At 44.3% G+C, this 24,566-nt stretch overlaps 2 protein-coding genes across 4 annotated transcripts in view; one reads left to right on the top strand and one right to left on the bottom strand.

Annotated features, from left to right (window-relative positions):
- The first annotated feature begins 59 nt into the window (after nt 1-59).
- Nucleotides 60-4,968, top strand: rabl2 (RAB, member of RAS oncogene family-like 2). Of its 3 annotated transcripts, XM_023985720.1 has the most exons (7): nt 60-744; nt 914-982; nt 1,268-1,334; nt 1,817-1,914; nt 2,031-2,114; nt 2,307-2,349; nt 2,912-2,999. In XM_023985720.1, exons 2-7 carry the CDS (start codon nt 974-976, stop codon nt 2,917-2,919), a joined length of 309 nt encoding a protein of 102 aa, XP_023841488.1. In that variant the 5' UTR covers nt 60-744; nt 914-973; the 3' UTR covers nt 2,920-2,999. The 3 variants fall into 3 exon arrangements, with proteins under 3 accessions (XP_023841488.1, XP_023841487.1, XP_070299224.1); XM_023985719.2 differs by lacking the exon at nt 2,307-2,349 and having other exon boundaries at nt 2,912-4,968; XM_070443123.1 differs by having other exon boundaries at nt 2,307-3,002.
- A 4,783-nt stretch (nt 4,969-9,751) lies between these two features.
- shank3a (SH3 and multiple ankyrin repeat domains 3a) overlaps nt 9,752-24,566 on the bottom strand; it is a 302,959-nt gene continuing 288,144 nt past the window's right edge. Inside the window, exons 20-25 of the mRNA XM_070443122.1 lie at nt 24,436-24,459; nt 23,877-24,007; nt 23,443-23,548; nt 22,782-23,323; nt 20,501-22,668; nt 9,752-11,515 (exon numbers count right to left, since the gene is read on the bottom strand). Coding sequence (XP_070299223.1) covers nt 10,951-11,515; nt 20,501-22,668; nt 22,782-23,323; nt 23,443-23,548; nt 23,877-24,007; nt 24,436-24,459 — 3,536 coding nt within the window. The 3' untranslated portion in view covers nt 9,752-10,950. The remainder of the gene's footprint in view (nt 11,516-20,500; nt 22,669-22,781; nt 23,324-23,442; nt 23,549-23,876; nt 24,008-24,435; nt 24,460-24,566) is intronic.

Raw genomic sequence — 24,566 nt, 5'->3', positions numbered from 1 at the left:
TTTGTAAATAGTCCAAAAGAACCCATTTTCAGACAATAATAGGAACAGCTTCGTACAAAAAAGGGGGCCTTTAAGCGTCTGCGTTGCATAGAAACAGAAATTCTCCGAAGGAAGCTGTTGCTACAAAAACATGAAGATGCTAACTACAACGTTTTGAAAACTAGCGTTTTGCCAACGATAGCGTTTTTCTACTTATTTTGCTATACTACTGACCGCTAAAGCAGGTTGCTAGATATAGCATTATATCAGGGACATAGCAATATCCCCGACTGTGTGTTATGTAAGCTACCCTAACAAGTAGCCACTGCACTGGCTAGGCTAACGTTACTGTAGATAGCTAACCAACGTCGGGTTGAAAACATGCCCGTTTCGACAGCTAGCTAATAAGTTAACTTAGACATGACTTCGAATGGGTTTCGGTCATATTTTAAGTGAATGAATGCAAATATGTGTAGCTATATCTAGTTAGTTAGCTAACGTTAAGCGGTTACTTGCCGTTAATCACAGACTAAGTGCATTTCTTTTGCTAGCTAACTTCTAGCCACGTACTTTACTGTAGCTAGCTAACGTTAGTTTACGTTCGCTAACTAGCTAAGCTGCTGTGAGACGCAGCTCATTTCCCCTTCCTAAAGGTAGAATGGCAGGCGACGCCAGTGGCATTCCTGAACTGGACCAAGATAAATATGATGCAGATGAAGAAGTCAAGATAATCTTCCTTGGAGACAGTGCAGTGGGAAAATCCAAGTAAGTTAGATAGGGAGCATGCCATCTTTTTCTTGTCATTTTGTCACTGCAAATACACCTCAAAGATGCTGAACGTTCTTAGTAAAGGTAACTACATTTTATATCAGCAGTAGTGCTTACTGTTTGTGACCCAGGAGAAGATGATAACAACTGCCTCTTTGTTTTACAGGTTGATGGAGAGGTTTCTGATAGACGGATAGTATCCTTTCTCACACTGGCGCTCTCAGCTATGATTTCTGTAATTGGGTTTTGAGTGTTGCATGATCGCAGAATAAATTCATCAGTCTTTTAGCTTGATGTAACTAACTAAGTAACGTTAGGTGTTGCCTAATATTGATAGTATTAAACTGAAAGAAACCCAATGCCTTCTCAATAGTTCATGCAGTAACTGATTTGGCTTGTAGCAGGTTAGTCATCCAGTGTGCCGACAGACCTTTTGACCAGCAATGTGTAGCTACAGTACAGAGGGTTGACAAAGTTGTTTATTCTATTCCCTAACTTGTTCTCCGGTCGTCCCCAACAGCTGTCAACCTATGCTCTGACGCTCTACAAATACACTACCACCATCGACAGCAAGGCTGTATTAGTAGGTATGTTTATCAATTGTTTTGTTATCAACATGTCTGGTTTAGACTGAAGAGTTGTTAAGGCTATAGTAAACTGATCGGTTATTGCTGTGAACCATAATCTTGATATTATGTTATCTGGTTGACTTACTATCTGTTTGGTTGCCTTCAGCTGTGTTTGTGCTTATGTCTGCCCCAAAGACTTCTGGGATACGGCCGGACAGGAGAGGTTCCAGAGCATGCATCCCTCGTACTACCACAACATTACTTCAAGGCTCATACTTATGTCATAGCTTGTATCATTAACTGTACTTGTCTTTCTCAGGTGTTTGATGTGCAGAGGAAGATCACTTATAAGAACCTAACCAGCTGGTATACAGGGCTGAGAGAGTACAGGCCTGAGATACCATCTATCTTATTAGCCACCACCACACAGGGTGAGTCCAGCCACACAGGCTAATTTTAATAATATTTTATTTTTTGTTTTTTTACTCCGTTGTTTGCAGCTGATATGAAGGTGACCCAGAGAAAATGTAACTTTGCCAAGAAGCAGGGGCTTCCTTTGTACTTTGTATCTGCTGCTGATGGGACCAATGTAGTCAAGGTGCGGATGGACAACATTGTCCTTAAGAGACACACAGTACTCTGTATACTGTATTCCTTTGCTTAATAAAAATATAACTTGGAAAACCCTTTTCTGTCTTTCGAAATGTTTCCCAGATGTTCAAAGAAACAATCAAAATGGCAATGTCTTACAAGCAGAACTCTAGTGACTTCATGGATGAAGTAATGCGGGAGCTGGAGGTACAGTACATATTTCCCTCTCTGGATATTAGCTCACTGATCTTATACACATCTTTTGCTGTTTCCATCTCCTTAATTTACTGCAGCTATTTCACTGACTGTTGTTCTGGTTATGTCATTAGAATGAATGTATTTGGTTGAGTTGACTTGAACAGAAAATGTGAATGGTAACACATTTGGTCTGGCGTTTAGGCTCTGCTCTTCAAGGTTGCTCCCCACCCAAGCAAATGCTCAGGTAATGAACCTAACAAAGCTAGGGGTAAGGGAGCAGAGTATCTGCCATGCCCTTGATAAACAGAAGAGCAGAACCAGAAGGCAGCAGTTTGCTGAAGTCTATTTGAAAAAAGTGCCATCATGTTGTGTTTTCAATGTCTGATTGATCAGAAACTCAGCTGATACTGTCAGCTTACTAATCAGGTGACTGACTTGAATTCATGCCAGAACCAGCTTCGCTCGATGTATTTGACTGACAGTTGCTCTGGATAAGATTACCTTTAAGTAATTTAGCAGGCTGACTCCGCTAAATGACATTGCCACAAGCAGCACTGCAGATTTTGCGATGAGCAAGATGCATGACTTCTTTTCAGTCACACACAGTATCTGCGCATGTGCACGGGTTTACTTCACACTTTTACAACGTGGTAGCCACGGGACCAAAACAGCAGAGAAGTTGAGCCTCGCGCTTCAACGCTGTTAGTTGTTGGGGAAATTGACTCACTATGCTGTTTACTTTCTGCATCTACGTCATATCGCTGAGTCTACCTTAATATGTTTTTTTGTTCATCCTTGACCTGTAGAACTTTGAGCTGGAGCAGAAGAAGGAGTCGTCGTTAGAGATGGCTGAGGGACTGAAACCAGAGAGCCCTGAGTCTGTCTGTCTGGCTGGATGTTGATGTGGGATACATTACCCTCACATTATGGACACATTATCTTTACATTATACTGGCATTGTGAATACGAGAGCTGTTTCTGACTGCACCGCAGCTATGGATGCCTGTGAGTATGTTTTCCTAAATGTGTTGACATGATACCTCTTTACCATGGGAGAGCTGTGCTCCAGAGTCTGTAACTGATGCTGTGGATATGTTATCCTAAATGTGTTGACATGATACCTCTTTACCATGGGAGAGCTGTGCTCCAGAGTCTGTAACCTGATTGCTGTGGATATGTTATCCTAAATGTGTTGACATGATACCTCTTTACCATGGGAGAGCTGTGCTCCAGAGTCTGTAACTGATGCTGTGGATATGTTATATTCACATTATTCTCACATTGTGGACATGTTGTCCTTACATCCTCATGTTTGTATTTTTTGTTTTATTTTATGCCATGGAAGAGACATGCTTTTATGGGGCTGATGCTGCAGAAAATGTTAACCTATGAGCCATATAATAGTAGTGACCTGTGAGAGCTGGGGCATTCTATTGATGTGAGAACAAACATATTGTAGGATAGATGTTGTGGCAGGCATGGTGAACGTGTGCCAAAGTGTGTGATGCAGGCTGTTTGAGGTTAATCTAGAATGTGATGCCTTGTAAAATGTGGGACACACTCTATACCTATAATCCCTATTCTTGCTATTTTATGATAGCAAAGTGAAACTGTGAATGTGAACTCTGCTACTTTGTCATCAGCTTTCGCCCTCTTATGCCTTTACCATACGTGGCATGTGTATGGCGATTTGTACAATGTGATAGTAAAGTACATGTATGTAAAGGCTGCTATTGTTGCTCTAAGTGCTACAGTGTAAAGCCAGAGCCTTTATAGGTCATGCCTTTAATGTATCTTAAACAATGAATGTACCTTGTAACCATGTGATGGCATTATCGACTGTGTGGTTTTACTCCTCAACACTTGTGACCTGGCTGCATCAGTAAAAAGACTGCATCAATGTCACCAATAATTAATTCCAGTGCTGTTACTGATATAGTTATCAATGTACAGGTTAGATATACACTGAGTGTATATCTCACCCACCCACCCCTTTTGCTCTCAGAACAGCCTCAAATCATCGGGGCATGGACAGTACAAAGTGTCGAAAGCATTAAACAGATGCTGGCCCATGTTGACACCAATGCTTCCCACAGTTGTGTCAAGTTGGCTGGATGTCCTTTGGGTGGTGGACCATTCTTGATACACACGGGAAACTGTTGAGTGTGAAAAAACCAGCAACGTTGCAGTTCTTGACACAAACTGGTGCGCCTGGGACCTACTACCATACCCTGTTCAAAGGCACTTCAATATTTTGTCTTGCCCATTCACCCTGTGAGTGGCGCACATACACAATCCATGTCTCAAGGCTTAAAAATCCTTTAACCTGTCTCCTCCCCTTCATCTACACTGATTGAAGTGGATTTAACAAGTGACAATAAGGGATCATACAGTAGCTTTCACCTGGTCAGTCTGTTATAGAAAGAACAGGTGTTCTTAATGTTTTGTATACTCAGTGTACATTTTAGTCAACTGGAAGTGTTGCAGAAGTACTGAAGATACCTCAGAACTACAACGAATGACCACTTCTGAGGTTCTCGATCTAAGTGTATTAGACCTCTTCGGGCTGGATTCAATCCGTATCCCGAGCTGAAATGTAAAGGTCATTTTCGAATGAGCTGACATTTTGCAGCGTTTACAATGAAGGCAGGAATATTGCCTTTAAATTGAGCTATAATGCAGATACAGATTTAATTGAGCTCTTAAAGTGATGCTCCAGAGGTTTTGCGTAATTCACTAGTTTTGAAAGTAGTGATCACGAGGCAAATGGGTCCCCGAAAATGTTGCACAATTGTGTACTACGTCATCCATTTTGTATGATATGTTATGTCCTGTAATAAAAATAGTTGATTACAAAATCCAATTTGTGCAATATGTTACGTATTTGTCGGTTCTAAAGATCCCGGACTGCATATTTAATGTTGCGTATGGAAAGTAACTTTGTTTATCTGTATGATATCTCATGTATCCTATGAACTGTGATAATTTGTCTCTGTTGCCCGTGTGCTTCACTCAAGGTTTTAGCCAAGGTTGTTAGTGTAATTTCAACCACCTTCAGAAATAATCATTTTATGTGCACAGCTCAAATGTTAACGATTAATATATTTTTGAATTCTGTAATGACTACTGGGAAACTGCAGAGCCACAAGGCTGCAAAGGGCCTCTGAGTTTCCAGGGGAAAAACACAGGTCAAAACTGACATTGCAGTTGGCACAGCTAAAACTCTGGCCAATGTAGATCTCAGTAGCAAGACCAATGAGGAGCCGACACACAGAAGTCATGTTTTTAATTATAAATGTATTACATAATATAACAAACATAGATCTCTGTGGTGGAGCCATCACAGCACTCAGGTCTCTGGACCTGCCTCAGCCTCACTACCCCGCCTCCCTTCTCTATATGTTCCCTTATGGATGATAAGAGAACCATGCCTCTGGGTGAAAAGGGTTCTTGTCAATGGTGCGACTAACCGTAACATGTGTTTTTACATTTGTTTATTGTTCTTTTTCCAGACATCTACTCAATGGCCAGTGTGTCCTCTCTTCTATTCCAAGTCTATGCCCCCCCCCCCCCCCCGACCCCTTTCAGCATGGTGTGTTTGGGAGTAGACACTCAGATGCTAGTTAGAAGCAGGTAGCCTAGGTGTCTCCCTCTCTACAGACCATTTTAATTTCAACAGGAAAATTACACTTGAGTATGCCCTTGCTATATCTGAGATTACATAGAACTGTATCTTAAAATAGTCACAGTAACACTGTCTGGCGAAAATCTGTACATATATAGCACCAAAGTGAACGCTACTATTTTATTCTAGTTAGCTAGCGATCTGACCTTTCACATTTTCACCTCCTACCACACGTGACATATGCTGTCAGGATTCATTCAACAATGCTAAACTACTGAATAACATGAATCTACTGAGGTTGACATTGTGTTCATGATTAGTTTCAGCCAGGCTACAGTTCTGTGTGGAGTTCACTGTCTTGAAGAAGATATAGAGCTGGGATGCCTGGGGGATCAAGAGGAGGGGATGTTTAGATGGGCCAGGCATGGTCCAGACATGGCCTGTAATAGATCCACCCTGTTAAACTTCACAGTGCAAACAAGGAGAAAATCAACAATGAAAGAAAAACCCCTTTGAATGATGATAAGATCATTTGATCCAATGGTGGGTCTACCAGATCTCCCTGGATTCAAAAAAAGGAATCACGACTCCGTCTCACCATGTAGATTGTGCTTTGTTGATTAGAAAAGAAGATGAAGTCGACCGTACAGAGAAACTCATTGGTGTGAATGATGTGTTTGCCTCAGCTCTCTGTGTCCTGTAGCATGGGTTTGCATCTGTATAAGCTACCTGTGGTAAACCCACTGAGGGGTCCAACTATGTTCTCCATCACTAGGTTCTTTCCTAACCAGGAAAGCAACTGGAGTCCAAACTGCACTGTGTATATGAGCACACGTGCATGCCTGCGTGTGTGTACAGTATGTGTGTATGTATGTGCTGTGTGTAAACCCATGTCAGCATCTCAGCATCAGTTAGACAAGCGGTATAACTCATCACAGTTATACCAAACAATACTTTGATACCTTGTCTCAAAAATATAAATATAAATGTTAATAATGCAAAGCTCATAAAATCCATTTTTCAGGTTATATATATATTCCTTTACAAAACATAAAAACGTCTGCAGTTCCACTCCAAAAAGGTTGTGTCCAGACAGTGAAGCTAAATGAATGTCTGTAGTTCTCAAGATTCCCAGGAGATGGCACCATATTAGTGAGTAACAGCTCAACAACATCCAGACTAAGGTAGTACTAAGGAAGAAGAAAAATATACCATTGAAAGTTTATTTTTGGCACGTTTTTCCTTCTTTTTTCTTTTTTTTGTGTCAGTCCTCTTCAAAATCCCCTCATCATAGCATACCCTTAAAAACTCTGAACGTCTGAAAAAGGAAAAGAGGACAGAGTGTATAACTGGATGAAACGGGGAGCAGAGGGCCAGTGCTTCTGGTCATGGAGAGAGTCATAGAGAGGTGTTGTAGAGCAGATGGTAATACTGTAATTGTCTGTGTTTCTGTCTCCCATTAAAGCCACAGCCCAAACCCTGCCCACTGCCGATTCCCACACACACACAGACAGGGGCTACACAGGAACAGACAGAATGTAAATGTATATATTCTCTCTCTCTCTCTCTCTCTCTCTCTCTCTCTCTCTCTCTCTCTCTCTCTCTCTCTCTCTTTCTCCCCTCTCTCTGTCGCTCTCGCTCGCTCTCTTTCTCTCCAATAGATATCAAAGGGTCCTGTAATGATTATACATCTGGATTTCAGTGTGTGCACCACGTGTGTGACACAGCCACTGCCAGGAATCTCTGATGTAATTAGGCTACAGTGGACCACCTTTGAGGGTTTGAACAACTTACACGCACACCTACCACACACATACACACACCCACCACACTACCACACACACACACACACACACACACACACACACACACACACACACACACACACACGCACACGCACACGCACACGCACCACCACACACACACACACACACACACACACACACACACACACACACACACACACACACACCACACACACACACACACACACACACAGCAGAGAGGGGGTTGTGTACAGAGTCAGGGTGTTCCTCCATTCACAGCATACATGCACTGTAATGATGGGTGGCTGTAATGCTAGCACCTTGTTTTGTGCAAATCATCTCCTATTTCATAGAAAATAATACAAATCGGATCACACCTTTTTTCCTAGGTGGTTAACTATGCATATATGCCAAACATTCATATATAGATCTATATCATTTTTGATTTTCAAAAATGTATATGAAAACTATCATATATATACATTGCTTGTGATTAATATAAAAAAGCAAATATTCTTAGTTTTGTTCAGATTTACAGTGTGAAAGTCCTTTTGAGAGGATCTACTATTTTTTGTTTCTCCTTTTCTTAATGTTCACTCTGAAATTCATGTTAGGTGAGTGAATAAAAAAATGTATCTTCTAAACATCATAATCCAAGAGCTACAAAATCCACACCTCCATTATAGAAACACAAACCAACAATCAACCCAACATAAAAGCCAAGGAGTCAGACGGTATGGTAGTGTCCCAAATGATATCCTTTTCCTTATATAGTGCCCCAAAATGTAAATCTCTGATCAAAAGAAGGGCACGGTAGGGATAAGGATGTCATTTGGGACAACGCCTATGTCACCAGAGTCAGAAGTGAGATTGTCTGTGAGGTCCGATGTGAGACAGTGAGCGTTATCCCTACAACGTTGACACAACATTGAATTTAACACCCGCTTACTCAAAACGGTGACAAAATAAAGTTTCACAGAGATAGTTTGGACTGGTGTGTGGCTCCGTGACAAGGATATCCAATTAGCATAATGGTTTCAGTGCTGCCTTTGACTAGTAAAGGTTTTAGTGGTTGTAGTGTCCACCTGGGTCACATTCAGGGGACTCCGTTATACAACAATGTAGATATAAATGTATTATAGAGAACAGACATGCTTCACTGTTGTGAAACTCCAATATACTACATATTCTTTACCTACAAATAGCAATAATAAACTTGTATAATAGGAAATCATGTCAACTCTTTATAAGATGCTCATGACAGTTCTATCATGACAGTTCTATCATGTCAGTTCTATCATGACAGTTCTATCATGACAGTTCTATCATGTCAGTTCTATCATTATAGTTCTATCATGACAGTTCTATCATTTCAGTTCTATCATGACAGTTCTATCATGTCAGTTCTATCATGACAGTTCTATCATGTCAGTTCTATCATGACAGTTCTATCATGACAGTTCTATCATGTCAGTTCTATCATGACAGTTCTATCATGTCAGTTCTATCATGTCAGTTCTATCACGACAGTACTATCATGACAGTTCTATCTGCAGTATTCAGAACGTTTCTTCCTCCTGAACACACCATTGTTGTTCTCCCAGAGAGTATGGATCTAACACTGTGCTGTTGTGTGAATAACACTCACTGTCTCTGACTGTTGAGAGAAGCAACTCACATTACAATTGTTGATTTTGTTTTTTTAAACACCTTTCTTAAGACATCCCGTTCTCCCAAACCATGGTCTCAGATGTATGTAATGATGCTACCGGTCTTAGTTTGGATGAGAACTGTGTGTGTTTGTGTGTGTGTCTCTGTGCGTGAATGTAAGGGTGTTATTTGTTTGACTATGTGACTGTTCATGTGTGTATATATATGTCTCTATATCTGAGTATGTGTTGAGGTCACAGGGTCACTGGGGTTAAACTGGGATGTCACACCCCTCACTGTGTGGGATGCCCTTCAGTATGACGGAAGACCGTAAGAAAACAAACAGAAATTAAACCACAACCCTCTTTTCAAGACGTGATGCAACTTTTCATGCTTCTGTTCAGGAAAGGGTGACCATGTAAGGACAGTTCATCAACAGTGGGTTGTATATAGAATACCATGTACAGTTTTACTAAAGTTGTATATTTTATGACAAAATGTAATTTGTATATATCTATTAACTTTTTTTCAAATATATATATTTATATAATAGGTAAAAACAAGTAAATTATTGGTGCAATAAATGTTAAAGTTTTCTCTCTGTCCTTTGTCTAGAAGTAGGAGTCAGATGCTCTTTAGTTTATTACATATCTTCATTTCAACATTCTGTCGTTTTTTTCCCCCTCAAAACTATTTAAATACATTTATATCATATTTATCTATAATATTCCCTTTGGAAACCCAAAGCAAGATGTTTTGATTATGAAAAAAGCCACTAGTGTTGGTTAAACATTCTCCAAATATAATAGATAGCACTGTCAGTCCTCGAGAAGGTCCCAGGATGGAGGAGTTTTCCCTATGTGGTCTCCAACTCGGAGCTCCGTCTCTGGGCTCAAGTGTCTCTAGTTTAATTACAATGCCAGGCAGAGAGGAGAGAGGCCCATGTCAGTACTGTCAGTATGTCAACATTATGTTAGTTCTAGGTCAGTACTGTGTCTATACTCCTGTGTTCGCTGTCGCTGAGCGGATCTCTGAACGTTCCTTATGGTTAGAGATTGATCCTCCTCCTTCTTCATGCAAACGGGGAATCCTTCAGAGGCCAAAAAAACAGCAGGCAAAGAGATAGAGGGAAGGGATGGAGGGAGAAAGAGAAGGAGATGTACAAAGAAGGAATGGTCTGTCGGAGAGCTTAAAGGTGTGACTAGAGGAGCAACAACAGAAGCTGTTACAAATAAAATGTTCTAATAGGAGCTCATGCAAGATTCTCTCCTGCAAAGAATTTCTTCCAAGTAGAAGTCTAAGTATTGTTATCCATTAGTTTACTCCAATTAGGGCAGGGGTGGTAGGCTTAGGGGAATTTAATAAAGAAGGAAAATATATTTCATTAGTTTACTCCAATTTGGGGAGGGGTAGTAGGGTTAGGGAAAAATATATATATATACACTACCGGTCAAAAGTTTTAGAACACCTACTCATTCAGTGCAGTGCTGAGAGCAGAGTATAAATACAAAAACGTACACTTTCAGAAACATCAAAATGAAAACAAATTCACCTAAAAATGAAAACTAGCTCCACCTAAAAATGGAGCTAGTTTAAAAGCTCTCTCTTGTTTTCTCTCTGTTTCTGTCTCTCCATCTCCCTCTCTCTCTCTCGCTCTCTCCCCATCTCCCTCTGTCTCTCCATCTCCCTCTCTACCTCTCTCTCTCCCTCTCTCTCCACATCTCCCTCTCCCCATCTCTCTATCTCTCTCCATCTCCCTTTCTTTCTCTCCCTCTCTATCTCCCTCTCTCTCTCATTGCAGGGGTCAGCTCTCCAGCAGTTGTTTAAGTGCTCGTTCGATGTTCATGCGGTGTCCCACGCGCGTCACCCCCAGCTCAGCGAAGTCGTCCTTGGTGAGTGCCGGGAGGTGCGAGCCCTCGATCTCATGCTCCTGAAAGCCAGCCCTGTGCTCCCCCAGGTTGATGCTCTCCAGCCAGTCTCCAACGTCGTACTTGTTCCACAGGTGGAGGGGCTTCTGGTGGAATGGCCTGAGGGCCAGGAGGGGCGAGCCCAGCCCGGGGGAGTGACAAGGGGACGGGGAGGGGGAGCGGGACCGGGCGCTGGAGCTCCTCATAACGAAGCGTACCTCTTTGGGCTCATGGTGCAGGCTGAGGCTGGACGACTTGAGGATGGTGTGGTGCGGCGTGGTGGGTGAGGTGGGTAGGCCGAAGCCTGGGAGTCGACTGAGGGGGTCACCCCGATCCGGGGAGCCCGAGCCAGGGCTTGGAGTGCGGCGTGTAACGGGAAAGCGGCTGCCAGGCCGAATGGTGTAGGTGGTGCCGTAGCTTCTCTGGGAAATGGTGTGGAGCTCTCCTAGACTGCTGAAAAGTCTGGAGGAGAGAAATATGGAGAGAGAGAAAGAGAAAGAGAGGGAGGTTAGGAGGGGAAGAGGGTGAGAGGTATACAGAGAAAGAAAGATACAGAGAGAGCAAGCGCAATGGGATGTAGAGAAAGAAAGGCAGAGGTAAAGAGATATTAGAACAACATCACCGTGTTTTTATCTATAAAGCTTCACACAAGTAGAAAGAGCCATTTGATCTGTTGAGCCTTTGGAACATCAAGCCACTCAATGTGGGCTGCAGGGTTAGTGACTGTTAGTGAGAGCAAGCTAGGTAAACTCACAGCAAGATCAAAAGCTTCAGTATTTTCAACTATTTAGTTGGATTATGACTTAAAGGCCTACTACAGGATGACCCACTCTCCGTGGGCTCAGGAGAGAGGAACATACTGAAACTTTCTGGAACCGGAACATGGTAAAGCATGTGATAGAGCAAAAATGTGTTCTACAGTGCATTCAGAAAGTATTCATACCCCTTGACTTATTCAAAGTTTTGTTGCGTTACAGCCTGAATTCAAAATGGATTAAATTGATTTTTTTCTCACCCATCTAAACACAATACCCAGTAATAACGAAGTGAAAACATATTTGTAGAATTTTTACAAATGTATTGAAAATGAAATACAGAAATATCTAATTTACATAAGCATTCACACCCCTGAGTCAATACTTTGTAGAAGCACCTTTGGCAGCGATTACAGCTGTGAGTCTTTCTAGGTAAGTCTCTAAGAGCTCTGAACACCTGGATTGTGCAACATTTACCCATTATTCTTTTCAAAATTCTTCAAGCTCTGTTAAATTGGTTGTTGATCATTGCTAGCCAACCATTTTCAGATCTTTCAGGTCTAGATAAATGTTCAAGTAGATTTAAGTCAAAACTGTAACTCCACTGTCTTCTTGGTAAGCAACCTCAGTGTACTGTAGATTTGGCCTTGTGTTTTAGGTTATTGTCCTGCTGAAAGGTGAATTCATCTCCTAGTGTCTGGTGGAAAGCAGACTGGACCAGGTTTTCCTCTAGGATTTTGCCTGTGCTTAGTTACATTTTGTTTATTTTTATCCTGAAAAATCCTCAGTCCTTAACCATTATATGTATCAAAGCTGGGACCGAGAGACTGAAAAACAGCTTCTATCTCAAGGCCATCAGACTGCTTAACAGCAATCACTAACTCAGAGAGGCTGCTGCCTACATTGAGACCCAATCACTGAATACTTTAACACTTTAATAAATGAATCACTAGTCACTTTATACAATGCCAGTCTAAATAATACTACTTTAATAATGTTTCCATATCTTACATTACTCATATCACATGTATATACTGTATTTTATATAATCTATTTCACCTTGCCTATGCTGCTCGGCCATTGCTCATCCATATACTTACATGTACATATTCTCATTCACCCCTTTAGATTTGTGTGTATTATGTAGTTGTTGGGGAATTGTTAGATTACTTGTTAGATATTACGGCACTGTCGGAACTAGAAGCACAAGCATTTCGCTACACTCGCATTAACATCTGCTAACCATGTGTATAAATAAAATGTGATTTGATTTGATTTTGACAAGCATACCCATAACATGATGCAGCCACCACTTTGCTTGAAAATATAGAGAGTGGTACTATTGGATTTGCCCCAAACATAACACGTTGTATTCAGGACACATGTTTTGCATTATTACTTTAGTGCCTTGTTGCAAACAGGATGTATGTTTTGCAATATTATTATTCTGTACAGTCTTCCTTCTTTTCACTCTGTCAATTAGGTTAGTATTGTGAAGTAACTACAATGTTGTTGGTTCATCCTCAGTTTTCTCCTATTGCAGCCATTAAACTCTGTAACTGTTTTAAAATCACCAACAGAGCGAATGCATGCAACTAATTATGTGACTTGTTAAGCAAATTCTTACTCCTGAACTTATTTAGGCATATTTAGACATTTCAGCTTTTCATTTTTAATTAATTTGTAAAATAATTGAAAAACATAATTCCACTTTGACATTATGGGGTATTGTGTGTAGGCCATTGTAATCAGTTTTAAATCCAGGCTGTAACACATCAAAATGTGGAAAAAGTCAAGAGGTGTGAATACTTTCTGAAGTGAAGGCATTGTATCTACCAATTCCCTCGGTAGTCTCTCCCTCTGTAGTCTCTCTGTCTGCAGTCTTTCTCTCTGTAGTCTCTCTCTCAGTAGTCTCTCTCTCTCTCTCTCTCTCTCTCTCTCTCTCTCTCTCTCTCTCTCTGCTCTCTCTCTCTCTCTCTCTCTCTCTCTCTCTCTCTCTCTCTCTCTCTCAGTAGGCTCTCTCTAGTCTCTCTGTCTGTAGTCTCTCTCTCTGTAGTCTCTCTGTCTGTAGTCTCTGTCTGTAGTCCTCTGTCTGCAGTCTTTCTCTCTGTAGTCTCTCTCTCAGTAGTCTCTCTGTCTGTAGTCTCTCTCTCTCAGTAGTCTCTCTCCTCTGTAGTCTCTCTCTCTGTAGCTCTCTCTGTAGTCTCTCTGTCTGCAGTTTTCTCTCTGTAACTCTCTCAGGTAAGTCTCTCTCTCAGTAGTCTCTCTCTCAGTAGTCTCTCTCCTCGGTAGTCTCTCTCTCTGTAGTCTCTCTCTCAGTAGTCTCTCTCTCTGTCTCTTAGTCTCTCTGTCTGTAGTCTCTCGTCTGTAGTCTCTCTCTGAAATCTCTCTGTTCTGCATCTCTCTCTGTAGTCCTCTCTCAGTAGTCTCTCTCTCAGTAGTCTCTCTCTCCGTCTGTAGTCTCCTCTCTTGTCTGTTTCTCTCTGTCTGTAGTCTCTCTCTCAGTAGTCCTCCTCCTCTGTAGTCTCTCTCTCTGTAATCTCTGTCTGTAGTCTCTCTGTCTGCAGTCTCCTCTTATCTGTAGTCTCTCTGTCTGCAGTCTTTCTCTCTATAGTCTCTCTCTCAGTAGTCTCTCTCTCGGTAGTCCTCTCTCTAGTCTCTGTCGGTAGTCTCTCTGTCTGTAGTCTCTCTATCTTAAGTCTCTCTGTCTGCAGTCTTTCTCTCTGTAGTCTCTCTCTCCATCTGTAGTCTCTCTGTCTGTATACTCTCTCTCTCCAGTAGTCTCTCTGTCAGTAGTCTCTTTGTTCTGTAGTCTCTCTCTCTGTAGTCTCTCTCTCTGTAGTCTCTATTATAGTATCTCTCTTAAGTCTCTTTTCACAGTAGTCTCTCTGCCTGTATTCTCTCTGTCCAGTAGTCTCTCTATTGTAGTCTCTCTTTATGTAGTCTCTCGTAGTCTCTCTTTATTAGTCCTCTTAGTCTCTTTATGTAGTCTCTCTGTCTGCTGTCTTTCTCCTGTAGTCTCTCTCTCCACTGTAGTCTCTCTGTCTGTAGTCTCTCTCTCAGTAGTCTCTCTCTCGGTAGTCTCTCTCTCTGTAGTTCTCTCTCAGAAGTCTCTCTGTCAGTAGTCTCTTTGTCTGTAGTCTCTCTCTCTGTAGCTCTCTTTCTGTAGTCTCTCTGTAGTCTCTTCACAGTAGTCTCTCTGCCTTTAGTCTCTCGTCTGTAGTCTCTCTGTCTGTAGTCTCTCTGTCTGTAGTCTCTCTCTCTGGTATCTTTCGTTGTTCTCTTTCGGTTTCCTCTCTCCGGTCACTGGCATATGGAGCGCATGAGACACGAGAGCTGCATACCGTCTAGCTAGTGGAAGATGATCCAGCAACACTAAGCTCACTTTGACAGAGCAAATCACTGAGAGTACATCTGCTGATCACTCTCGATCTTTCACTCCCTCTCTCCCTTTCCTTCTCTCTTTTGTAAATTACTTTAGTGAAACTTCATTCCGTCTCAATGCCAAGCGAGTTGTCCTCTCACACTCAGAGTCCTCATCAGCATTTCCCTAGCTCCCACTGCTCAGTTTCACTGATGCCCATTCTAAATCCCACTGAGACTCAGAAACTGTCATGTCAGCCAGCATGGTAGCTCCAGTCTCAGACGGGACCCAGAAACTGGTGCAGTTTCACTAGTGGCCATTCTTAACTCTATAGAGACTCAGAAACTGGTGCAGTTTCACTAGTGGCCATTCTTAACTCTATAGAGACTCAGAAACTGGTCCTAACTCCCAGCATGGGAGGATAGCTTCTCAGATGTCCATTTTTAAACTCTACTTTGAACTAACTTTGACATGGAAACCCTATTCCCTCTTAAAGCCCTTACCCTGACTCTCAAATAGACATGAAATGGCATGTTTTTCTTTAATGGCCCAGTATAAAGCCATGTGGATGTGTGATGGAGGGTGTTTGTGGTTCTGTCCTGTCACAGGAACATGATACAAGCTTCCTGTAACCTCCAACAAATTACAGAGCTGTAGCATAATTGGTCAAAACCTGACCATGACTTCAACCACACACACAAACAAGAACACACGCAAACATACACAAATAAAAGCAGTGAACATTATTTACTTGTGTCAGCATATTTTGGGTCAAAAAGCTGACCATGCATGCAGTAAGAGTAAGGGTCATGTCTCTATTGCTCTACAATAGACAGTGGTAGGGCTCTGTATGGGAGAAAAAATGGTCTCCTCTATGGGAAAGAAAGGAGAGAACGAGCTATGGCAGCTACAACACTAGCTCAGTCCTCACACTGCAAATGATGTGCAAAGTAACATATTCATACTACATCCCAGTGCTTTCCATGAATCTCACTACGGATTGTACTCTGTGTGCAGTGTTAGATAATGTTAGTAATGGTTTGATTATTTGTCTATGTTTGACGCTGTTAAATCACGGTGCAGTGTGAGTCCTGAGAGCTTTGAGGTGAAGAACAGTCAATACCGCAGGAATGAGAGGAGAGAGTGAGGGGTTAAGGGGAGGGAGGGGTGGAGAGGTGGGAAACAGCCAAGGCATTTGTGTGTGTGTGTTGGGAGAGGGCTATGTGGCATGGGTTTAAGACGTAAGAGGGTTGGTAGCTACAGAGGTAGGCAGAGTGAGATGACATGAACTCCATGCGCACTTACACAGTCGTCTTGCCCTCCTGGGCGTACAGTCAGTTCTAGACCAATCAGATCAGTGCAGCGTGGCGGAGCATGCAAGGTGAGCAGAGAGAGAGCAATGGGAGAGAATGTTAGCATCAGTCCGTGAGACGTAGCCTGCTAGTCACACCTGGCTGCTTCAGATGACTCCGCTGGCCATGTCAAGCCAATGTTTGTGTGTTTGTGTGTGTGCATGCATGCATGGTGAGTGTGTTTGTTAGTGTGTGTGTGTGTGTGTGTTTGTGTGTGTGTGTGTGTATGGTGCATGTGTTAGTGTGTGTTTATGTATGGTGTATGTGTGTGTTTGACATGACAACGACAGCAGAGTTGAGTAAATCAGAACCCGATGAGTCCAGCAGGCCACATGAGAGAGAAATGAGAACACTATTCACATCTCAAACACTGAACAAAACAATAAAGAAATCAAACCAAAAGTAAACAACAAGAAACAGGATGAATGGCAAGAGTCTCCTGACTCTGTGTGTTTGTGGGTTTAAACTCAGGTTATGGAGACTCATAGTAATGTACAGTATAGTAGATTAAAGTGTATAGTGTAGTGTGTGATAAGTAATTAGTCAGTGGACCAATGCCATCCCCAACACAATCACTGATATCAAACAGAAACATATGTAACATAAATCAAAGATCAGAGAAGAACAGAAGACCAAGTCCACAACTCAAACCAATGACAAACATGACTTCCTGAACCAGCTAAAGCTATGACAACATAGCATGAGTGGACATGAATGAAAGAGACATATAGCATTTGTGGCGGTATGGATACATATGAATGGGACAGACAGGGGATGGTGTTAAATGTATGGAGGAACACTGAGTGAGTGATCACACCACAGAAATCACACGAGTGAGTTCTGCAACTGTGTGAAGAATGAGAGGGAGGAAGAGAGAGAAAGAATAATTGTGTGTATAATTACTGCTTTTCCTTCATTTAAACTGTAAAGGAAAGGTCAGTAGAAAAATAAGTATCGGATGACGTTGGGGGCGGGACGAAGCAGAGGGGTTGATTTTGATTGGATAAGGTCAAGACGAGTGAAATTAACTGAGAGAGAGGAGTGGGCCAATCAGAACACTCTGTCACATGACACATGTGACATCATGGTATGAGGAAATATAGGTGATGTCAGAGTCCAGCTCTGGGATTGGTTGAGTTGACGGTATGTGATACTTACTTCAAACACATGGTGAAATATCCAACACATTTGCTTTGCTATGCTATATGACTAACCATAACTACTCTATAAAATGCTATAATAGTAGTGTCCCTCAGAACCTTATCTGAGAACATTGCTGAGCTTCATGGAGAGAGAGTTGAGGCGAGCTCGGAGGCCACCATTACTGATCCTATCCACAACGAGGTCAGGGTGGTACTGGTAGTCATAACTGGTCCTCCTGCTCAGTAGACAAACACAGGCATCAGGGTTCCATCTCAAAAGTCCTAAAATCACTTATTTTCTTCTCGCTTTCCTCTTCCCTTATTTACTTAATAGTCACCTCATCATATGATAGGAACTGGACAGGTGAAAGTGAATTCCAAATAGGCATCCCACATGTTGCTTTCACCTGTTCAGAGCAGTTCGGTGCAGATTAAGGTGAGGAGGTGAGGAGAGGAATCCATTTGAAACTATTCAGATGCATCTGAAGACTCCTGATAGAAGACTATTGCTATCCGTAAGGCTGGTCAACTGAGCCTCACACTAACTAACTACATCTAAACTATTTTATACTCTATAGCCACTATCCCCTACCTACATCCACTAATCACTATTCATTATATGATCAACATAAGATATAATAGGCTACTAAAATAAGGAAGTCCAAACTAATAATAACAACTAAAGCACATTCATGTAAATGCAAGCAAATGTGCATTAATATTTCTACAATAGGCGGCAGTTTACCCCACTGCATCTCTGCTGATGTGCTTGAAGCTGATTGGGGGGGTGGGAGGGATCGTTCATGTAGCCCAATCTCTCTGAATGTTAAAGGGACAGTTCACTCCAGAAAAATGTCAGATGTTTTTATACCTAAAAAGTCAGGCTAAAAGTTGTGTAGTCCATAACCAACATTTATGTAATTATATTGTATAGATGATCTTATATATAGTATGTGTAGATCCTGCTATTGTATATGCATCAGGAGAAGTCTGCAGATTCCATTCATTATTTGGTATTAGACATCCGACAGACTTTTGGGTTGTTCTATCCCTTTAAGCAGTCAGAAGACCATAGTGGAAGGAGAGTGTGAACATGGTTGGTGGCAAAAAGGAGAGAGATGGTAGGAATCTAAGGAGAGAGAGAGAGAGCGCTTGAGATAGATGTTAACCATAACCACAGATCTAGGATCAGATTACCCAACCCCCAATCCGTAACTTAAACCATGTGGTGTTAAAAAACGATTTGATCCAGTATCAGTGGTTAGAGGCACCTTCTACCCACTCCAGCTGAACACTGCACATAGGAGAGAGGGAGGTGTGTGTGGAGAGGGTCAGTTGGCAGGGTCATAGGTCAGTGCCTAAATGTCAGAGGTGAGTGTATGTGTGTGAGATGAGAAGAAGCGTTCAGGAAGTGCATGCCTCCAGGCCCTGTGTTACCTTGTTTGCATTGACTGACTGATCGACCAACCCAGCACACACACGTGCAGACACACACACACAGTGTTTTATTGACTGTTATTAGATTTAGAGCTGATTTACTGACTAGATACAACAAAGCCGACTGTAGATGGCAGGCCAATGCTGTCACCATGGAAACGGGGAACAGAGTGTAGAACTCAGCATGTTCCAGGTGGTCTATAATCTCTGTACTGTACAGAATTACATCATCAAATTATTTGAGATGATCTGAGGTTTACTCAGTCTAGACTTAGCAGTCCTAATGAGAGATAATGTACTGTACATTGTACATCTTTAAAGAGCTACACAAAATAATCTTTAAATCTCCAATCAGTTACTGAAAATATATACATTTTACATTATAATGGTGGAGTCTCAGACAGATACAGTACTAAATGTATATAGGTTATATTTGGAATTACACATAGTCATGTTTTATGGCCCTCCACAGGAAGTGATTTACTAGTCCTGTACGATGAGCCTGATGTCTCATTGTATTGGTCGAGAGGTCAGGAAGTGGATCATGCAAACAAGGAAACAACTGACATGGCAGTTTGATAAATACAAATAAAAAAATCTGAAAATGTAAGTAGGGTTATTCCATTCCTATGGGGTTAGTTGTTAGGCTGGTTAGGAAAAAAATATAAAATGACTTTGGGTTTACCCTAGAGGCTATAAACTTAAGGTTTACTCTCTTCCATGTCCGTGTCACATCTGTAGGAATACAAAGGACTTTCAGTAGAACAATGGAAATAAAAGAAATGGAGTGTCAAACAGTCACTCCATAGGTATCATGGATGGAAGCTGCATTCTGATGAAGGTTCAACACCAACATGTCTAAGAGTAATCTCAACTCGAACCCTATTACCCCACCTTAATATTGCTAATACCAGATGGGGAGAGGGATGGGGATAGCTAATGAAAAGGCCTGTTTGACCTAGCATTGCTAAGGAAGACTAACGCTAGCGTCGTACCATTGGCTAGGTGTGTCTTCAACCCTCAGTCTCTCTTATTTACTTACCACTGCAGTCGGCTGTGCAGGGGATAGGGCGGCAGTGGCATACTTTGTCATGGGAAAGAGCAAACCATGCACAACACACCCAGCAGTGATCGTTAGAATTCAATATTTACACATTTTTTTATGCTTTGTTTTTAACCTAACGTGGAACTATTTGAACAGTAACAGCTGAGTGGATATGTAAAAGCTGTGTAGCCTAATGGAACCTTGCTTTCATCCACCCAAAAGGAGTTGGATTCCTTCTTGATTCTTGATTACTTGAAGGAAGGGAGGAAAGAATGATGCATCTTGAAGTACTTGAATAGGGCATAAGGTTGGTTTGGCCATGTTCAGTTAGCCTCCCTCTGTCCTATCTTACCTGGCGCCTGTCACAGGGGACTTCCTCCCAGGGTCCAGCGATGACCCCAGTGGCTCCTCCTCCCCCAGGGACCTGGTATCCTTATTCAGCTGCTGCAATCTGGAACTTAGTTCCCCCATCACCGATGGTTTCCCCCCCTCCTCACCCCCCAGCCCCAACCCCAACCCCCCTAGACTTCCCAGACTCCCCATCCCTAACCCCACCCCGGGTCCTCGCGCCTCCATCTGGTCCCCCCACAGCTTGGACCTCCTCTGGAAAAGGTAGCGGGGCCTCCCGGGGCCTCCCACCAGGCCAGATATAGAGCCTGACCCTAGGCCTCCAGACCCGAGGCCTCCATGCCCAAGGCCTCCAGACCCGAGGCCTCCATGCCCCAGGCCTCCAGACCCGAGGCCTCCATGCCCCAGGCCTCCAGACCCTAGGCCTCCATGCCCCAGCCCTGCCCCTCCGGCAGCTGCTGCGGCTAGAGCAGCCGCCTGCTGCTGGGATAACAGCTCGCTGTCAGAGCTCTGCTTCAGCAGCGGGTCCCTGAAGGTGACCGGGCCTTTACTGCCTCCAATGTGAGACTTGAGCCGGGGCTTGGGAGGCACTGGCGGCTTGTCGAGCACGAAGGTCTGCCCGTCGGCGTAGGATGTGTGTGTGTCAGCGGGTTCGCCACTCTCTGAGGACAGAGTGGACATGCTGGAGACGGTGGACACAGTGCTAGTGGTCTCCAGATGGTGGTCTCGCTCTCTCTCACTGGAGCTGCGTGTGTCTGCCTCCTCCACACCAGAGTCTGCTGCTGAACCAGACTCAGCCAGCAGGGCTGGAGGATGGGGCTGGTCCGGGTATGAGGGTTTCCCTGAGATGACTGCTCCTCCGGGAGTAGGCTGGAGGGGAGGGCCCTGGGGTTGGGTGGGGGTCAGGCTGGAGGTGGGGGTCAGGCTGGGGTTTGGGGTGGTGGTGGAAGGGGTGAGGAGAGTAGGGGTTGTAGGGGAAGTGGTGGATTTAGACTGGGGTACAGGGGTCCCATGGGCTTGGGCTTGTGAATTGGCCAACAACCCGTTGGAAAACTCATCTGGAGGTGGGAGCACCCCGATCTTCTTCAGCTCCTCTCTGGTCTCTTCATCACTGGAGGACAACATGGCTGGAGGTAGGCTCACTGTGTAGGGCTCCACGTCTTCCTCTGAACTGCCCTGGGCCAGGGGAGCCTGGGCTGGGCTGGAAGGGCCCTGGGCCTGGGGCTGAGAGGCAGAGGGGCTGGGCGACAGAGCCCGACTGAGGGAGGGTTTACTGGGCTCAGTGGCTGGGGAGGTGGGGGTTTGCTCCAGCCCTGGTCCCAGCCCCACCGCCTGGCCATTACTGGTGGCATGGACCATGATTAGTCCAGCTGTCTTCTGTTGTGATGTGTCCATGATACTGATCAACATACTCTTCTTATCTTCCGTTCTCCTCTCCTCCTTCCTCTCCTCCCCTCTTCCCTCCATCTCCTGGCGAAGCAAGGCGGGTGATGACACTGCCCACTGGGATTTACCAGCCTGGGGCGACCCCGGCCTCCCGCCCCCATGCTGAGGCTCTTTGGTCTGGCTTTCGATGAAAAGCGAAGCCCCCTGACCTCCAACACCAGCCCTGTCCTGTTTAGTCCTGGGCTCAGGGCTGCTGGCAGGGGACTGGCTCTGGGAGGTAAGTGCCCGCTCCCTTGCGGCCAGCGCAAGAGCAAGGGGTGAGTTAGGGTCCAGGGGCTTCCCTGTGAGTGGGTGGATGAAGGTAGTGCCGCCAGGTGAGGGGCGCAGGGCCAGGGCGGGGGGTGGCAGCTGGCCTAGTTCTCTGCTGAGCAGGCGCTCATCGATGGAGCGAGATGTGGTGTAGGAGGGGGCCTCAGGGACAGACCCAGACCCCCCCTCCATGGTCCCCACCGACAGGAAGACTGTTGATTTCCTCCGTTCCTCTAGACGGCGCTCTCGGTCCTTCACAGCGCCGGCGATAGCGGCAGCGAACGGACCTTTCCCCTGTAGCAGGGCCTCTCCCTGGAGACGCATACGCTCGCGCTCCACCATCAGCTGCTGCTGGTAGTAGTCGGCCCGGCTGGTGTGTGTGTGGCCGTGGGTGTGTGGGTGTCGACCTGAGGGGGAGGGCTCTCGGGAGTGGGCGGCAGCCAAGGCGATGCTGGCTCTCTCCTGAGCGTCCTCTACCTGGAGGGGTAGAGATGACAAGAAATTAGAAACTTCAACTTCAAAACAAACTTTGTTCACTTGCTACAGTAACAGCTATTAATCAGAATAAAGAAATAAACAACTTAACCTACCTGTAGCTGTTTCACCAGAGGGCTCTTCTTGCGCTGGGGCTTGGTGGGCGTGTACAACCCAATACTAAACTGGCCCACATTGGCGTACGGGTTGTCAATCACCCGTCCTTTCCTTTTAATTCGCTCGGGTGGTGTAGCGGAGGCAGAGGGTCGGGGGATGTCGGAGGGCTCCACGGGTAAGTGGGAGGAGTCTTGTAGAATAATCATTGACCTTGTCTTCTTCTGGCGTTCGAGATGGGAGGACTGGCGGGGCGATGGGTCGTAGGGCCGGTCCAGGTCCAGGGAGGAGGGCTTGAAGCTGGAACGACCTGCAGGGTCATGACCCTGACCATGACCCCTGGCAGGGGGAGGAGGGGGGCAGAAAGCAGGAGGAGGGCCAGTGTCCAGGTAGTAGAGGGAAGGGGGAGGAGGAGGTGCGGTCTGGGGAGGGGGCGGGATAGAATGGGAGTGGGAGTGGTCTCTGAGGCTGTCCGTCATGGAGGAGCTCCGGGGGAAACGGTGTTCTCCAGCCAACACCGACAGACGGTCCTCCTCAGTCGCACCTGGAGAGGTCAGAGGGAAAAGGTCAGAGAGAGATAGAGAGCCTAAAGTAGTACAAAGATGCTGCACTACAGTTATCAAGTTATTGACTGAGTACTGTACTAAAGGGGAAAGGTGTTACCGAATGACTTGGTCCTGGACATCCCTCTAGGCAGCTGCATATGAGCCCTCTCCATCCTTGGGTGGAGCCCACCATGTAATGCCATGCCCTGCCTCTCAAACAACGACTGCAACACAAACACACACACACACCCACACACAAACACACAGAGAAATAGACATAGGTTTCAGACACATTTTACACAAAACAGAATGCACTGTATGTGAGTGTGTGGGAGGGTATATATGCTGATATTATTCTGCGGCTAGCAGGTCTCTGTGTCACCAGGGTTGGCCTGTGTATGTGAATATGTGCGTATGTGAATATGTGTGTATGTGAGAATGTGTGTTCAGATGTGTATGTTTGTGTGAGTGCGTGGGTGGGTGGGAGAGAGAATGTGCATCGATTTGTTTCTGCGCATGTGTGTGTGTGTGTGTGTGTGTGAATATACTCACACTGATCTCTGATTGTGTGATTCTCCTGCCGGTAGGTCTCTGTTTGACAGTAGCAGCTCTGTAGTCTGCCTCTGTGGGCTGGGAACGTAACGTCACAGGCTCCTGAGGCACTAGCATCTCATCTAGCGTTTCTGTACAGGGATCACACAGACAACACAGTCTGAATACAGCTACACAGCACGTATGGACCAAAATGCTTTTTACAAATTGTGAGTGTTTACACACAATGCTCAGCTCCTTGTCCCTATCAAACATCTAGAAAATATCACATCTACACACAATATCAACACAACCATGCAAGCCTACATGTGTTCAAATACATTTACAGTTGACAATTACAACATGCATATCATACAACTAAAGAAACCTTCACTATGTTGGATCGGAGGCACGGTGTATAGCGTCTGGGTCTCATATCTTTGGGAGCATCCAGATTGAGAAGCAGGTCCTAACTGACTGACTGACTAACTGTGCCGGTGCTTCATCTATAATGAACAGTGTGTCTGTCACGCTCAGAGAGGCCATGATGATGCCTCAACAGGTTTCCACTCAGGCTCACCTCCTCTCCTCCTCCGGACGGAAGCTTGGTGAAAGAGAGATCATGTCAACGAAGACAGAAAACGATGTGGGTCAGGGTATGTGTGTGTGTGTGTGTGTGTGTGTGTGTGTGCGTGTGTGTGTGTGTGTGTG

This window comes from Salvelinus sp. IW2-2015, linkage group LG4q.1:29 (genome assembly GCF_002910315.2).
Source record: "Salvelinus sp. IW2-2015 linkage group LG4q.1:29, ASM291031v2, whole genome shotgun sequence".
NCBI classification, from domain to species: Eukaryota; Metazoa; Chordata; class Actinopteri; order Salmoniformes; family Salmonidae; genus Salvelinus; species Salvelinus sp. IW2-2015.
The sequence above is the reverse complement of the archived record's forward strand: the minus strand, read 5'-3'. Positions and strand labels throughout refer to the sequence as shown.